At 46.3% G+C, this 18600-nt stretch overlaps 1 protein-coding gene across 1 annotated transcript in view; it reads right to left on the bottom strand.

Annotated features, from left to right (window-relative positions):
• Nucleotides 1-3375: 3375 nt before the first annotated feature.
• The window catches only part of cacna1g (calcium channel, voltage-dependent, T type, alpha 1G subunit), a 146942-nt gene continuing 131717 nt past the window's right edge, over nt 3376-18600 (bottom strand). The window contains exons 29-34 of the mRNA XM_056429253.1: nt 17973-18051; nt 17575-17696; nt 16531-16968; nt 7903-8110; nt 7201-7373; nt 3376-5075 (exon numbers count right to left, since the gene is read on the bottom strand). Of these exons, the coding sequence (XP_056285228.1) occupies nt 4209-5075; nt 7201-7373; nt 7903-8110; nt 16531-16968; nt 17575-17696; nt 17973-18051 (1887 nt within the window). The 3' untranslated portion in view covers nt 3376-4208. The remainder of the gene's footprint in view (nt 5076-7200; nt 7374-7902; nt 8111-16530; nt 16969-17574; nt 17697-17972; nt 18052-18600) is intronic.

The following is an 18600-nucleotide window of genomic DNA, read 5'->3' as shown; positions in this document are numbered from 1 at the left end:
GGTTATTATTTTTTTAATGGTTCTGAATTAATCATTAAATCCATTTCTAAACTTTTAGCTTTTTAATATTTTGCCCATGCTCGGATTACATTTATTTATTAATGAATGTCAATGTGAATACTTCAGAAGGTTCCACTGACGTCCCCACGGAGCAGTTCTACTGTCAGACATGTTTATGCATATGTGGAGTGAATTAATACGATCCAATTACCCTCAGACTCCACTGAGTCCGACTGACGTCAATTATAAACTCTGATTTCAGATTAACAATTAAAATGCTTGATACGGCTTCAAGGTTTCACCTTGATAGAGAAAAATATCCCAGGTTAAAAAGCCAATAGGGACAGACGGCATCACAGTAGCAATGGGTGAGTTATATATACATATATATATAACTATATATGTATAACTATATAGTATAGTATATAGTTATATATATATATATAGTTATATATATATATTTATATAACTAGAACTATATATATATAATTAAATATGCAGTTCTAATATGAATAACATGGGAACGAGATGGAGCGGGACTTATTTTTCTTGGATGAGGAGGGGGACACAACTTTTTATTTATAAAATGAAATAGCTGTGAACCTGATTCATGGAGATTAGACATCAGGTATGACAGTGAGGCTGTAATCATACAGATGTAGTGTTCAAAAACAAGTATTTAATAATAATAATAATACAGCCGTGAGATAAAAAAATGAAGGTGAGAGACAAAGCAGCGGGGAGTGTAATAGAGACAAAAGAAAGAATGGAAAAAGTGAGAATGGAGACAGAAAATAAAACTGTATTTGAATTGTTTTTTAAAGCTCTTTTTAGTTGTTTCAGACCATTTCTTTCTTTAAAGGCGCGACATACATTCATACATTATGTTTTAAATGTTGCTTAATGCCGACGTCCAGCGGTTGCTGCAGTGACGAAGACGTCATGAAAATTGGCTCGGATATTCATGTGCCCTCCAAAATAATAATAATAGCCAATAAGCAAATGTTAGCATGCCAGGAGTCGGGTCAGGACGATTCTGTGGACGAGCATCAAATGATCGAATATGACGAGCTGACGATGAGATTACAAACGTTTTAAGCCCACAGTCTGCACTGATGCATCCGTGTCATCATACGCACGACATGGTGCGAACTGAAAGCCCACGAGGGCGAGAAGACTTGAGCCAGGTCCACACTTCACCTCCGGGTGTTGTGGTTGTAACGGTGCTGTTGCAAAGAGGGTGGCAGGTCATATAGAAATTAATTTAACATATTTTACATAATGTGTTTTTATGCTGGTTGTTTAATATGCTAATAATACATACACACACACACACACACAAAAACACAGACACACAGTTTCATGACTTTTGGGGACATTATGTTGACTCCCATTCATTTCCTGGAGACCTACCCTACCTTTACGTTTTGTCCCCACGGTGAGTCCCCTCAAACATATTTATGTTATCAGATTCCAGAAGGGGGGTAGAACTTGCCCAGACACCCTGGTCTTGACCCTGGTCTTGATCCTAGGATGGTCTTTATCCTGCAGGCCGAGCCTACCGCCTGCTCCTGGTACCCACAGGACGGATGTGTTGGGCAGATAACGTCTTCTCTTCGTCCTAGTCCAAACCCATTACCCACAATGCAACTTGGCCGGCACCAGTCGGATTGTGCACGTGTGCTCTGAGGAGCTCACAAAGGTAAGCCCCGCCTCTTTCTAACCCAGATTCCTTATTGTTGTCGGCCTCAAACAAACCCTGACGCGAGTGACATCACTCAAGTCCAATGCCGAGAGACGGACACGTGGTGCATTCAGTCAACGTACAGACGCGCGTGGCTGCGATAGATGCACCATTTCTCCGGGCGGCGCGTTTTGGACGACGATAATTTCGCAACTCGGGCCAATCAGCTCTTGAGTTGCTCTGCGCGTCATCGCTGTCCCACCGCTGTTGGATCAGAACAAGATGGAGGACACACTCATCGTTGCGGTTTGCGGGCATCCGGAGCTCATTAATACCTCTCATGAGAACCTGACTCGCAGAGAATAAAACAGGCACGGGTAATGTTATGTATGAATATATTTATATATATATATACATGATATGCATATATACAGGAGTGCATTCTTTCATCTACGTAATATTTCAAAAATCAGACATCTTGTCTCAAAAGATGCAGAAAAATTGGTTCACGCATTTTTTTACTTCTAGACTGGATTACTGCAACTCCTTATTATCAGGCTGCTCTAATAAGTCTCTTAGGTCCCTCCAGTTGATCCAGAATGCTGCAGCTCGTGTTCTCACTAAAACCAAGAAAAGAGATCACATCACTCCTGCACTAGCTGCTCTGCACTGGCTCCCCGTAAAATCAAGAATCACTTTTAAAATTATTCTCCTCACCTACAAAGCCTTGATTGGTGATGCATAGGGTAGGGACCCTATGAGACGTCATAGATCCTATCTGCCTGATGGATCATCGAGGTCTGGATTGTGGAATATGCCTACTACCAACTACGCCATGGCCCTGCTGAGACTCCGCCCACTCCTCGTCTCTACCTCCATCTGCTTGATGGATCGTGGAGGTCTCGATCGTGGAATATGCCGACTACCAACTATTCATACACTCACATTCATTGATTGTGTTGTTACTGTGTTTTAATTTGTGTATAATGATTCCTTCTGTACACATGGCATCTATTACAGCTGTCCATCCTGGAGAGGGATCCTCCTCTGTTGCTCTCCTGAAGGTTTCTTCCTTTTTTCCCCCCTGAAGGGTTATTTGGGAGTTTTTGCTGATGCGATGTGAAGTTCTAGGACAGGGATGTCTATGTGTACAGATTGTAAAGCACTCTGAGACAAATTAGTAATTTGTGAAAATGGGCTATACAAATAAACTGAATTGAATTGAATTGATATGAATACAATAACACACGTTTAGATGTTCCGCTCTCGTAGCGCTGGAAGCGGAAGTCTTTCAGACGTAACAGATAACTTAATCGGTGAAAGTGACCGAGCTGTGTGAGCCTACGGGTGATGTCATGTAGTAATATATATATATATGATATTAATGTAATGAACCCAATCACGAGGGCGTTAGATGTTCAGACGTGTGTGGGACGTCCTCAACAAGTATAAAGCAGAACTACTGGTTAGTTCTTCATGGTGGATGAAGGACATGATAAGGGTCTTTACGGAGACGAGTCATGGAGATAAGCCCCGCCCCTCGCGCAGCTTCAAGTTTTGGGAAACTGTGGAATCAATTGGAAATGTCTGTTTTGGGGAAGTTGATCTTCCGTCTTCATAACCTGCCGACCATCAGAGGCGGAGCTCCCCGTCCCTCTGGTTCCCCTCACAATCAAACCACCACAGGCTGATGCGTGTGCTTAAAAATCCAAACTCAGTTTAATGACTTATTTTTTTTCATATGTATATCAATATATATATATAGAGATATGTATATATATATATATATATTTATATATTATTCCTACAAATACATGGTTTTCAGCACTTTGAAAAAACTTTCACTCTTCCTCAGTAAACCACGAGAGCTAGAAATATCCTACAATGAAAAAAAAAAAAAAAAAAGGACAAAGACAAAACCATTTTGACAAAGAAAACATGAAAGAAAAGAAGAAGAAAAACGCGGAAAACAAACAAACAATTGAAATTAAAAACGACAACACCCTGTACAAACACTATGGCCCAATAATTTAAGAAAATAGTGTCTCTAAAACGTTCATATTGCTTTGTACCTCCACTGACCGCGCAAAGCCCACCCCGCATGACACCAGGCAGTTCAGACGGCGGCCACAGAGGGCGCCACATCCTGGAGGGGGGAGTGGGAGGGATGGGGGGGGGGGGGCTGATGTCACTCCAGAGGTCATGGGGTCAAGCTGCAGCCAGTGGCATGCAGAAGGAGCGTGAAGAGGAACGTGTCGCATGGTTGTCTCCGGCGTCCTCTTCCTCCCGGCTTCTCTTGGCAGGAACAATACAAAGACAAGGTCACATGACTACAGTACGCACACCTTATGCAACAAGGATGTTTTCACCAGCGGTTGTAGTTTCACCTTTATTACTCTCTACAGCATTATTACTAGAACTATCACCATCACTGATGTGTGTGTGAAGGGTTCGTCCAGCTGTGTGTGTGTCTGTGTGTGCGTGTGTGTGTGTGTGTGTGTGTGGGCGTATCAGTGTTCAGTGCTCAGGGTTTGTCTTCTCTGGGAGGAGTCAGTAGCTTGGGGTTGGCGTTGGGGTTTGGGGGGCCCCCGTCCAGTCCCGAGCCCTCCCCAACCCCCAGGTCAAAGGAGTCCTTCGAGTCACTAGAGGGCGCTCTCCTCCTCAGGCAGGTGTCCCTGCTGGGCAGAGGAGGGGGCATCCCCAACCCCCCCAGCCCCGTCATGCTCCCGAGTCGGCCCGCCCCGCCCGGGTAGAGGCCCTCCTGTCCGACGGGGGGGTCCACGGAGATGCAGGGTGGGCTCATCTTCTTCTTGTGTCGCGGCGAGGGCACCGAGGCGTGAGCGGGGGTCTGCAGGCTGTCGGCCCGCGACACGAAGCCGGAGGCGCTGCGCCGTGGGCCGGACTCCGCCGAGGAGCGCGGGTCGTCCAGCCAGGAGTATGGGCGGGGGCGGGGCCGGGGGTCCGCGCTGAGACCCTGCGCGTCAGCGCTGTAGAACCTCTTCAGCGGCCTCTGGCTCACACTCTGGCTCTCCTCGCCGCTCGCCTCCGCCGTGACGCCGCCGCTAGCCAACACCCCGTCGATAATGAGGGACACCTCCTGGTCCGCCGAGGCCTCCTCCTGTTGGTGCGGCCTGGCCCGCGAGGGGGGCGTCGGCGAGTGGGAGGCGAGGCAGTGCTGGTCGTAAAGCTGGGTGTGCACGCTGCCGGGGCGGGGCGGCTTAGGGGAGGGGCCGGATGTGGCGGGCTGCTGATAGTAATAGGAGCGGGGAGAGGAGGAGGGGGAGGAGGAGGGGCACGGAGGGAGGCCCAGAGAGGCCACGTTCACGAGTCCTTTGTTGCTCTCCCCTCCGTCTGAACACAGGGCCTCTTGAGAATCAGTAGACACGGCGACCTGGAAGACGGGGCATGTAGGGGGGAAGGGGAGGAGATTCAGGAGAGAGAAGGGTGAGGGAGATGGAGGGAGGTAAATGTGCGGTGAAGAAATGATGGAGGAGGAGATGGGGGGATAGCGAGGGTACGTGGGATCAGGGGAGATGAGAGGGGGGGGGAGACTAGTTAGTCTAAAAGGTGATGAAGATGAGAAGCAGCAGTTTGGGTCAAAGACGAGGTCGCCCGCCGGCCCTGATCTCGAGTCCCGCGGCTCAATTTGTTGAGATAAACAAAAATGATAATTATCAAGTGACGTGACGTAAGAAGCTCTTCGTCTCGTCTCAGGACTCGGCTAGCGCGGTGAACTCTGACCCAGACCACCTCGCCCGCCGACCTTTGACTCATCAACACCCTGTCAAACAATTTTGCGGTTCGATTTACAACCAAATTGGGAACGTTGTGCCCCCCCCCCCCCCCCCCCCCCCTGAACAAAACCATCCGCAGGGTGTGAGGCCAACAGGGCAACGGCATGCAGCTACTGAGGAAGAGGAAGAGGAAGGGTTCCATGCTACAACTCATCATGAAAATGTCCGCATGACTGGTTTCGGGTGGGTTTAAATAAGGGGCGTGGCACTTTTTGGGGAGAAATGTTCGGACTCCTCTCCACGGCGCCACTTTGTGGCCAAACATGTCACAACCCACAGCAACGTGACACCAAATAATACATAATAACTGGAACACCACAAAGGGAACCGTCTCACGTTGTTATTAGTTTACTAATAACTCGTCTATATGGAATATAGTGGACAGCTACACGCCTCAAAGCACTAACCTATCCATAGAAAAGTCATAACGCTCTACCACTGCGCTACACGGCATGTAAAAAATGGGCAAATGCATAGGGACAGCACTCGCTGGCTGTTCTGTAGCAATCCCCTGAGTTGTATCGTCTGTCGTGTGGCTAAGTGCATTGCATTCTGGGTAAAATGTCGAAGCCGGAAACGGCATCTTTTTTTGTCTTTCCGTCCCTCGGCTCTGGAATCCGCTGACGCGATGCTACATGAAGAGGCTTCGGACGCTTTGTTTGCTGACGGTTAGCAGGGGGGTAATACAACTAAATGAGTGACGGAGGGGGCGGGGTCAGAGGGGGAAAAGGGGGGCAAGGAGGGCGAGGGGGGAGGGGTTCAATCTGGTTGTCTCTTGGAAGATGAACATGGGAGTCCATTGTTTCTGAAAGGGGAGCTGAAGTGTGCCGGCGTTTCAGAAACAGGAGTATCTGTGTCTGAGCAGCAGCTCGGGGTCGGGCGGCTTTTGGGCCCAACTGAGCTGAGATCAGAGAGCAACAGATACCGTGTGGAGGTATGGAGGCAGCGGATACGGTAATACCGGGAGGAAGGGGAGGGGGGAGGAGGGAGAAGAGTGAAACGGTTTAGAACATGCGACGAAGGAACGGGATTCAGGAAAGACGTGAACCCGATTCTCTCTGCAACAAGAGGAGCCCGCGGGGAAGAAAATAAAAACAAAAAGGGATCCCTGTCCTGCGTTTGTGTTTACGTTCTGCCAGGGATTATTTTTCTATTTTCATTTTTTAAAAATGTCAGCATCACTTCATTCATTTGGGCAAAAGGAGATCGGAGTGCACCACAACACCATGTTCTAATCTAAGCGTGCTTGTTTTTCCTAAAAGCAGATTAATGTTGATTAAATACATATCTAGGAAAAAGAAAGACAAAAAGTGTTAAATAAGTAGCTAAGACACAATATACGTGACTTATGTTTAGAGTGCAAGGAGAAATGTAAACGTTTTCAGTCCCACTTAGAAAACAGGGCTGTAGTGCCCTCTTGTGGCCACACTGAGAATTACAATAACACTGACAATAACAAAAACAATGGAACAACGATTATTGGCTAAAACACTTTGGTCCAAATGGGAAGAAACCCATTTATTTCTCTCTTTCCTTCAGGGCCACACTGAAATCTGAGATTTAAAGATATACACACAAAAAAAGTGATCACAGTATTCTTTGGTCTGAGGAATAACTCTAACGGAGCTCTCATCCCATACGGCACAGACCCCGGCAGGAGAAGAGATTTTTTTGGGGGGGATTAAAAGGACGATCTGAAAACGGTTGATGGTTCATAGTCACCTGTCTGCGGAGCGTCCGGCTGAGCGTGTGCGCGCGCCTGGGGGGGGGAAGTCGTGGTATGCACTCGGAGTCGGAGAGGCTGTGGGGGCTGATGGGTCTGAAGAGGTCCGCGGGGACGCTCAGCTGCTGGGGGGAGCGTTCCTCCGACTGGGACCGCACCGAGCTGCTGGAACCTGCCCGGCAACAGAAAGGCTGGGTGTGTTGGTCCTTCACTGCGTCTCGTTACAGGGCCTCCCGTGTCTCACTCATCATAATTTCAGGATCAACATAAGTGAATAAGATGACCCGGTGCATTACACAAACACTACATATGTGTGTAGTAACCCCGTTGCTTATCACTGTGGAGGCTTGGAGGTTTAGTTTTGTATATAGTTTGTGATGTGAATAGTTATTTATTCATAAAGTTGTACGGCTTCCAACACAAACCAACATATACGTTCCTTGTCCAAAAGCCATTTGTCTATTCCCCCCAAAAATGCATGAAATCAAAACACAATTTCAAAAACGGTGTGCTCCTGCTCATTTAGCAACACCTGGCCCTCGTGCTCCCCTGATTATATTGGCCTCTCTCTTAATCTACAGCGGTCCAGCGCCCCCTAGCGGTGGGAGTTCCAACGAAGTAAAAACAAACCAAAATGGCTCTTACGAGGTGTTTTGTCGCAGTAAGTTTAAAAATGACTATCATATCATATCACACATTACCTGAGTGGCCCCTGGAGGTGCCCAGTGTGTGCTGGGGCCCCTGTGTCTGTGCTAGAAGGTGTGCTGGAGGCGGATCCGCGGCCTCCACCAGCTGCAGGGGGAGGAACATGTAGCTGTCGTTGGGCAGGGAGTGTGTGCGTCCCACCGCAGGCTTCCTGACACTCAGCAGGTTGTCCTCCGGCGGCCCCCCGGGGCCCAGCTGCTCCGGCTGGGGAGAGAGACGAGGGAGTCAGGGGTCCCTCTGCGGGCCGGAGGGAGAACCCAAAGCTCAAAGACACCATTGTGAGGTCATCGGCATACACAGAACAACAGATGTGTGCATGTCGGGGTCGACTGGCTCAGATCACAGAAACCAGACTGCGCCAGGGCCAGCGTGACAAGCACTTTCTTTCTTCTTTTTTGAGAGATGCTGGACTTCTATTGTCTGCTCTGTGGTGTGTGTGTGTGTGTGTGAGCTGGGCCAGTCGGACCCATCACAGGACCGGCTCACAGCCATCACAGAGCTACTGGAAAAAGAAAAAAGAAACCAGAGGACGGAAGACGAGAACAAACACGGACGAAGAAAAGGACCGTGAGACTCACATGTAAAGCACAGAAGAAGAAGAAAAGGAAGGACACGTTACAGGGAGAGAGAGACAACTGCGAGTTCGGTGTAGAGACAAAGGAGAGAAGAGCGGCAGGTGAGTCGGCGCACTATTCTACTGGACTGCACACGCATGAGGCCGGAGAGGTGGAACGAGAAAGGGAAGAGAGAGGGTGAGATTCACCGGGGTCGTTCAATGCCTCTTGTGCTCCTTTTATCCTCCTCCTCTTTTTCTTTTTGTGTGTGTGAACGTTTATCCCAACACGGTCCCGTTAACGGGTCCCTCCAATCGTGAGAGCGCCACGGTTACGGTGGTCCCAGTCTCCGGGGGAAGACGTGCGATCGTCAAACTACTTTTTAAAATTATAACCCGACACCCGGTTGGCATTCCATTAACTTTTCAATTAAACGGGAAGACGTCCCCCCCAGAGCCCACTGAGACGGGACGCCGTGGATGCACTCACGGCTCTACAGGCACGACATCGTGTCCTTGTGAGGAGAAAATAAAGGACACGGTGGTGACAGTGACGTATCACACATGTGACTACACCCAGAACGTGTGTTTCCAACGTCTGTAGTGTAATAACAAAGCTAAACTAAAAACACTGCAATATTTGTTTGTAATCTTTTTCCGCTATTGCTGAACATATTTTCCCACCGCAGCAGCAGCAACAACAACGGGGAGAGAGCAGAGAGTTAATCCCAAGTGTTGCATTGTGGGTCAGAAATACCAAAAACAATGAGCTAGAAGGAAGCTCTTTGAGCTGAGCGGAGGGGTGGAGGATCGGGGTGGAGGATCGGGGTGGACTCCTCCGGGGCTTCATTAGCGCTCACACATCTTTTCACACACGAGGCATTTGATCCAAATATTAACAAAAGAGAAAAGCTCATTTCTTTGTTGTTTAGAATCGTGCTGGGAGTACGATGTAATCCTGTTGTTGCGTGTGGGAACAAGTGGCTTTGGAAGAGCCCCGTGAAGGGAAACACACGACGAGAGACTGCGGAGAGGAGGAAGAGAGATGGAGTGAGAGAAAGAGAGGCGCCGTCAGTACATTGCATTCCATGGTTAGAGAGGGGGGGTTAGAGTCTCCGGGGGCCGAGTCGTCGGTCAGAGCTAGGGACCAGGACTGGTCCGAGGCCAGAGACAGAGCTTCCATCTCCGCTAGAGGGATCTAGACGGGGAGAGACAACGGCTGGTGAGCAGAGACAACGCACAAAGATAAGGACACACACACACACTGCAGCTAACAGGAGGCGTGTGAATCTGGAGGCGTGGAAATGTCTGGATGGAAGACCTTTCGAAGTTTCTTTTTAGAAAAAGTTAAATGTTTCCGATGTAAGGCGGCCGGCGACCAAACAACGACCTCAACAACCTCTTCTGGTTGTATAGAAGTCAGATTGTAAAGAAGTCTATAAGGAATGACTCTACTGGCCACCAGGGGGTGATACCTCTGGTTGTGGAGAAGTCTATGCTTCATGTGTTAAAGCTGCATTCTCTCTCCTGACCACCAGGGGGCGAGTCCTCTGGTTGTATAGAAGTCTATATAAATGACTCTTGATGTATTCCCTCAGTAAATATTGTAAACATGAGTTTGTGTCTCAATCTCTAGTTTCAAGTCTTCTTCTATACAGCATGATGTCATCATTTAGTACATTATGGTCATTTAGAGTAAAGCGGACCATAAAGCAGGGGACGCTTTAGGGGCGGGGCTACAAGGTGATTGACAGTCCGTGCGGCGTCCTTGTTTTTCGTCGTAGAACACAGTTTAAAGTATCGAGGGACATTTGAGTGTTCTTGTCCTAACAATGAATCATTACATAATGTCATTGATGTTCCTGGTGTGTTTGAGGTCTGTCGCCCTTTATGTGAACGTTTTATGATTTTATGTTTTAATCTTGGCCAAGACCGCCCGGTAACAGAGATACAAAATCTCAGTGGCTGATAGAAAAACCACACTATTTATATGATTCAATTGTTGGGTTATGAACAGCAGTGTGATGACACACACACACACACACACACACACATACACACACACACACACAGCCTGCTGATTCTGAGGAGACAAATCTCACTGGTTCACAGCAGCGAGCTGCGGACTCGATGAACAGAGACGGTGTGAGAACCAACACCTCCGAGAGGCTGCTGAGCGGAGCGCTGCGGAGCTGTGGAGGGGAGTGGCTGTGTCTGTGGTTCTGGCTCAGCTCGTATCCAGAGTGATAACAATGGTTTAAGTTAGCGCAGCTCCAGTCCCGCGCTAACTTACGCACAAAGCATCCTTAAAATGTGTAAAATCAGCTCCTGGTAATGAAAGTTGATATCCGAAAGAAAAAAAGGTAGAAGGTTTTATTCCAGGACTGTTACACTGAATATAATGTCACCTGTATAATGACACCTGACCCATCAGAGGGCCCCAGACACTGAGACGTGTCCCAGCTGGCGTCTCATAAGGACGTCTCATCTATTGAGTGTGGCCCCGTGCGCGATGTGTGTGTTTTTGTTACTGTTCTTTCTTTTTTGATGCAAACGTCAAAAATTCCTCTGCTATTCTGCTATTTCATTGATAGCAGCCTAGAGTCATTGAGTCAACCAAACTCATCTCAAACTTTGTCAACTTTGATTAAATCTTAATTTAAATAATTCAATCCCACCTAACCAGCGGCTCCACACTGTTGTTGTTGTTTTTGTTATTGTTGCTTGTGACCTCATTGAAGTTTACTAATCATGTAAATAAACGTTTTTCTGTGAGTCGAGATTATTTCAATCACAGTTTAATTTACTTCTTTATGAGAAAATGAGAAGAAAACTTCAATACAGTATATATGTATATATATCCACATACATGTGGATATATATACATACACATAGATATATATACATATATGCAGGCACGTGCACAGACATTTTGGGGGGCAGGTGCTCAAACCAAAAAAAAGGGCACCCAATGCCCAAAAAAATTCTGACAGAGTTGAAGCACAAGCAGCAATACACTAATGATGCTGTCCTCAACCTGCGTTTCCTCTGGCAGCATCAGACCGCTAGCTTACATTTTCTTTATGAATAAAGATGAATTATTATTAGTGCTGTGAAAAATAACACGTTAACTCAGTTAATTCAATTACAGGTTTAACTAGTTTTTTTTTTTTAACGCATTTAACGCATGCACAGAATGAGCTTCCAATCTGTCTGTTGTTGGTCGTCAGGACGAAAAAAAAGTCACTTGCAAAATGAGCTTCCAATCCACCACTTCAATCTGAACTCTGTCCGCTCTCATGCAGACGGTCTGTTCATCGGTAATGATCCTTCCGCAGGTTCACCTACGGAAACCTTGTTACGACTTTTACTTCCTGTAGATCAGGGTCTCAACACGTCGATCGCGACCTGCCAGTCGATCGCGGCGTAGTGTTGGTAGATCGCATGACATTAAAGAGATTGGCCCGCCCCCTGACATGTTCTCTATCGCACGTCTTTGTTCTTTTATTAAACTAAACGTCTGTTGTTGATCTTATCTCCACAGCAGCATGTCATTTCTGTCTCTTCGCGTTGCGTTAACACTTATCGATCTCCGTCTCGCGCGCCACAGAGCTCCGTGCGCGCGCATCGGGACCGAGCAAAAAAAAAGTCACTTGTCAATCTGTCCACCTGTCCGTGTCCGTGTCGGTGAGGTTTCAGCTTTGCAGCGGTGTCCCCGCCGTCCCTTTCATCACGGCCCAGTTCATGAAGAAAACCCACACAGTCAGTTTGCCTCAGCAGCTGCTAGAGGAAGACTAGAGGCCTTTAGATTGTATCATGGTGGAGTTAATGGTTGACAAACAAGAGAAAAATGTTCTGTTTAACCCTCCTGTTACCTTTACATTTACTAACATATTTTACCCTCGGGTCAATTTGACCCCAGCAATTAAAACCTCCAGAAAATTATTAGAATTAATATTGCTTCCCAAGTTTAAGTGTGAGGTACTTTATGTTTGTTTGTTGACTACCTAAATAGCCCTTTAAATAAATAAAAAAGTTGATATTTCTGATATGTCTGACACAGTGAAAATAGCCTGGGGTCAAATTGACCCCAAAGAACACCGACATTAAACATTGAATGGGGTCAAATTGACCCGAAAGGTAACAGGAGGGTTAAACATTCTGTTTATGATGAAGATGTATTAATGTTCCATATGGAAGAAAACTGCTAAATAACTGCTGAGTTGCAGCACCATTGTATAGAAGAATGTATAAATGTATATATCCGTCTTTTGTCATAAATCTCTATGTTCTCACAAAATATACCGAGAATATCGGTAATATGTGATTAATCATGATTAATCCACAAAAACCTGTGATTAATCCGATTAAAATTTTTAATCGTTTCACAGCCCTAATTATTATATAGCAACAACAGTACAAGCATTCTGATTGGCTAATGGGTCGTCATGCCAGCCACGTATTGCCCTCCTCGCTGGTCTGATACGGATCCGTATTGCCCTCTTACGTCATTTTCAAAATGAGCGATATTGATAGACATCAACAGCCAAGAGCAGTGGTCCTCAAACTAAGGCCCGCGGGCCGGATACGGCCCGCCTCCATATTTGGCCCGGCCCTCTGAACAAGAGAGGCCTTATGATTTTTTTTCAGTCTGGCCATGCAAATCCTAGACTAGCCCCTGTTGAATAGAACGGAATAAGAATTCTCTCTCTCTCTCTCTCTTTTCTCTCTCCTCTCTCTTCTCTCTCTCTCTCTCTCTTTTCTCTTGAATTCTCTCTCTCCCTCTCTCTATTCTCTAAACATAACTAACGTCAGTAAACAGCTGGACGAGGCTTTGAAATCACGGAGTTTTTGTTTGTTTATTTTTTTAGGAACCGTCGGACCAGTTGTGACGTCATGTTTTCAGCAGCGCTAATGTTGTGGTTGATTTATCACAAAACAACGTCAGGGGACAAACACCGTCATGACCTGTTGGTCTGATGCTGCGGGTCAGAGGAGAAGGAGGTGCACCCGTTCGGTGGCGCGAGGAGCACTGCGCGGAGGAGGAAGTGGAGGAGGAGGAGGGAGGAGGAGGGGGGGGGGGGGGCTCGTGAGCACCGCGGAGCGGGTCTAGGCGAAATTCTCACAAGAACTCAAATAAATGCCCCGTCGGATATTAAAACACATTTGGGGGGACTTGATGACAGAGAGAGAGTAACGTTTATTCTTAAATACGGATGAATAAAAAAAATGTGTCTCCAGCAAAAAGGGCACTTTACTCATCCAGGGCAAAAGGGGCTGGTGCTTGAGCACCACTAGGGCTCTATCTGTGCACGTGCCTGCATATATGTATATCATATACATGTATGTAAATATATATAAATATATACATACACATATATATATATATCGACGTACATGTAGTTATATATATACACATATATATGTATATATATGTTTATATATGTACATACATTTATATATATATATATATATACACATATATATATATATCTACATGTAGTTATATATACAGGACTGTCTCAGAAAATTAGAATATTGTGATGAAGTTCTTTATTTTCTGTAATGCAATTAAAAAAAAAAATGTCATGCATTCTGGATTCATTACAAATCAACTGAAATATTGCAAGCCTTTTATTCTTTTAATATTGCTGATTATGGCTTACAGCTTAAGAAAACTCTAAAATCCTATCTCATAAAATTTGAATATTTCCTCAGACCAAGTAAAAGAAAAGATTTATAACAGCAAAACAAAATCAAACATTTGAAAATGTGTTTCCAGGTGTTTCGAGTTAATTAGACGATTCAAGTGATTTGTTTAATACCCTACTAGTATACTTTTTCATGATATTCTAATATTTAGAAATAGGATATTTGAGTTTTCTTAAGCTGTAAGCCATAATCAGCAATATTAAAAGAATAAAAGGCTTGCATTATTTCAGTTGATTTGTAATGAATCCAGAATGCATGACATTTTTGTTTTTTAAATTGCATTACAGAAAATAAAGAACTTTATCACAATATTCTAATTTTCTGAGACAGTCCTGTATACAGTATATACACATATATATATATGTATATATACATATATATATATGTTTATATATTTACATACATGTAGATATATATCTACATGTATGTAAATATATGTATTTACATGTATGTAGAGTGAGATAAATGAAATGGAATAAATGAGTAAATTGGAACAAATCAGCATACCTAAATACAGAATAAATACAGCTACATGTGAATCCTAATCATAAAACCACAACGTCTCAGTGTCTAGAATCATCGTTAATAATAATAATCCACATGGGGACTATTTCCTGGGTTGAAAGTAGTTCCAGTGAGGTAGTGAGTGGCCTGGGCCTCGTTTCATAAACAACGTGTGGCTATTGTTTATTTGTAACACTTCATTACTGCAGCGAGCACAAAAACAGCCCGAATCTAAACTCCCTTCACCTTTAACTCACCTGGGCCTCTCGAGTGAGAACATGGGATGTTTTGTTGTTTAGATTAACCGACCCTTGAAAGGCATATTATGGTATTTAGTCTTGTGTAAAGGAGGCAAATCCTTTCTGTAATGTCTCTGGGTTCAGTCATGATAATCAGAAATGACGGCACCATTTTCTGTTTTGCAATTTTCATTTTTTTACCCCATGATTTCTCTGAAAAATGAGACCTGTGACGTGTGAAAATGAGTGAGTCATCACTTTGGTGGTTATTGACCTTCTCGTCGCTGCTGTGCCTGCGGGGCTTGGGGTTCTTGGGGGTCTGGGGGGTCTTGGGGGGCAGCGCGTAGTACTGGCAGACGGAGCGCGACAGGTTGTCCATCAAACTCAACTCTCCCTCCATTGAACCCCGGATGGCCAGAGAGACCGAGTCAAACTTAAAGGATGCAGAGGGAGAAGACATGTGGAAGGAGATGGAAAGACAGAGACACGGAAGAGAGGTGGAAAGAGAGAGAGAGTGAATCACAAAGAAAGAAAGGGGAGGAACAGAATCCATCAGGTCGAAAAACAAACACAGATATACAAGCAGAAACAAGACATGAGACAAGATACAAGATAAGAGAAGATAAAACACGTCCTAAATGGGCGTCCAAGCTGCATCTGAATATATATATTAATTAAATATATATATATTTATAATATATATCATTCATATAAATTATATGTATATATTATGCATACATATAAAATAAATATATAATTATTTATTTTATATATATATATTATATTATATATATATATATAACCTCCCCCCAACCATCCACCCTGGCTCTCGTGTGAGTTGCCATTTAATGCCACTAAGGGGCAGAACAGCACCGCTGGTCTCCCACAGGAGATTGCGGCTTCACCACATGTTTCTGGAGGAGTAGCGGAGGAAAGGAGAGATAACATCTCACAGAGAAAACACACACGACAGCGAGACCTCTACTTCCTACCCCCCCTCCCCTCCAACAAAAAAAGTTCCCCCGCTGTCTGGGAATAGCTGTTTAAGTGAACAACAAGGCCCTGTGGTCCAGCTTTCCCATGGCACTGTGACCTGTCTGTGACTGGCATGTCCTCAAACAGGGGACCAGACACACACACACACACACACACACACACTCATGTAAACCATGCTGTCATGGGTCAGTATGCGTTACCCAAAATAAAACATTTGCATATCCAGTGCTTGACTCTGATGTTGGACACCTCCCTCATAAATGCGCCCCGTTTATGTTCTGAATGCATGCATAACATGTCTTATTATGGCCAACGCTCGTTTACATGTGGGCCACGGTTTAGGCAGTGAAGAGACATTCCTCCCAAGACGTCTATGATGTCAGAGAGTGAACGGATGGTTTGGAGACGTGTGGGGGGGGGGGGGGGGGGGGCATCTCTTATGGGCTGGCTCGATATCTCACTTGTACTTGTAACGCTGTGGATCTTATCCATGCGTGGGCCGAGACAACGATCACAGGGGCATGGAGAGCATCTTTAGGGACATCAAAAGACAACAACCAAAAGACACGGCTCAAAGAATGTCGAAACGCTCGTTGAGCAACAGCAAAACGATTCCTCACCTCCAGCGGGGGCTCCGGGCACGGTGGGGGGTCTGCTCCGATGTTTACCGAGTCTCTGGTTATATCGGCGGTGGGCGAGTCCAGGGGACGCTCTCTCTCCTGGTCCCCGCCCCCCCCGCCGGCGGCCCTGCGGGGGGAACCCCCCGCCGAGCTCGCCCTGTCCACGCCCAGCGCCAGAGGGTTGAGCTGGGGCGACCTCGTCGGCGCCACGTCTCCTCCTCCGCCCCCCCCGTGCGTCTGCCGCTCCAGCGCCAGCTCCGCCTCCAGCTCCGCCTCCTCCTTGGCTTCCTTGTTGCTCTCCTCCAGGTGCTTCATCAGCACGGCGATGACGACGTTGACCAGGACGAACTGGGCGGTCAGCACGAAGGAGACGAAGTAGAGCGGCGAGACCACGGTGTTGTAGCAAGTGCTGTTCTGGCCGCAGTTCCTCAGCGTGTCCTGGAGGGGGCGCACGGGCACAGGGCATGAGCGGCATGTATGAGCCTGGATAACGTTCATAAGGACCGTGTGACTGCTTGCCGATCGGTCCCTGAACGTCTCGCCTGCTATCAGAAGGATGGCCGCGCTAGTGATCCGCTTGTTATCGCGTCACTGAACGTTTTGACTTATCCACTCAAACATGCCGATATCTATTATCTGGATGTGATTCCAGCCGCCAGTCGTTGGAGGAATTGGTTTTCAATTTAAAATAAACGCACTTCACAACAATCATTGTTTTTTGAGATGGCATTGTCGATCCCCTGAGTCTTTACCCCGATCGGGCCCGAAAAGGAATGCAGAGACAACACACCGACAGTCACATAAAAAAAAGCGTGTGAGAATCAATTTGAGGTCACTGGCAACGTAGAGGATCCAATCTGAGTCGTACCCGCTGTTATTTGGCCCCTTTTTAGCACATGATTCGTGGCCATCTGCAAAAACAAGGCGCCGCATGCCAAAACATCACCACTAAATGGGATTACAGAGACTCCTACTCGGTGTTCCCTTAAGAGTCAACGTGCCGCATCTGTGTGTGTGTGTGTGTGTTTGCAGTGGTGGTTTCACCTTCATTATGCCGTTCCAGTTGTCTCCGGTGGAAACTCTGAAGAGCAGCAGAAATGCCATCCCAAAGTTTTTGAACGTCGCATAGCGCCCCAGACCTTCACATGGATGTAATTCATCGCAGACTTGGGAAAGGAGGAGGAGGAGGAGGAAGAGGAGGAATGGCCAGACAGTAAAGGAGAGAGGTGGAGACAAAGACAGTTGTAACAACAATCGGGCCTTTGCAATTACATGATAATAACCCTAATGGTGTTTTTATTAGTCCGAGAGCAACAAGCTAGAAAGTGAAAAAGAGAAATCAATACGGCATCTCAACGAAAAGAAAGAAAGCAATTAACATCGGATGGATTAAAACCCGCAGAGGGGGGAATGAACGACTGCGGGCGGTGTGTGTCCCTTACTCAAGTCGCCGAACAGCTCCACACCCAGCGCTGCGAAAATAAAGAAGAGAAGCATGAAGAGGAGTCCCAGGTTCCCCACCTGCAGAGAGACAGCAGGGAGAGAGAGAGAGAGAGAAGGATTAGTCAGAGGAGAGTAATCCGTGGCAAAATAAACGAGGGACAACAAACAAGTGCTTCCAGTGAGAAAAAGTGAATGATGAAGCAGCTGAGAGCGGAAAAAACGGACCAATCACAGCTGAGCGGCCGTAACCGGGCTCTGTGCGGCGAGCACGGGGACGTGAGTAAGAGAGTAAGTAAGACTTTGGACGATCACTTTCTCTTCGGCTCGAAACCCCAAAAAGCCAGGAAACAGATCTGCTGTAAATATGAGCTAACGTCTCCGAGTCATGCTAACGAGTCGTAGCCTAACACATGTTGCTATCAGATGGTGCTGTGATGTGGACTGAAGTTAGCAGCCCTGTTTCATGGGGGTCAGTCCTCCGTCCTCTGGGGGTCCTTGTTGTATTTCCATTGCAAAGGAACAAATGCATTCTGGGAGTATTTATATCGTCAGGAGGCTGTAAGCTGGAGCTGGATGAGTCCAACACATTGAACATTTTAACCCTCCTGTTACCTTTAGGGTCAATTT

This window comes from Pseudoliparis swirei, chromosome 13, assembly GCF_029220125.1.
Source record: "Pseudoliparis swirei isolate HS2019 ecotype Mariana Trench chromosome 13, NWPU_hadal_v1, whole genome shotgun sequence".
Lineage (NCBI taxonomy): Eukaryota > Metazoa > Chordata > Actinopteri > Perciformes > Liparidae > Pseudoliparis > Pseudoliparis swirei.
Note: the sequence above shows the minus strand (reverse complement) of the source record. Positions and strands in the feature narration are given on the sequence as shown.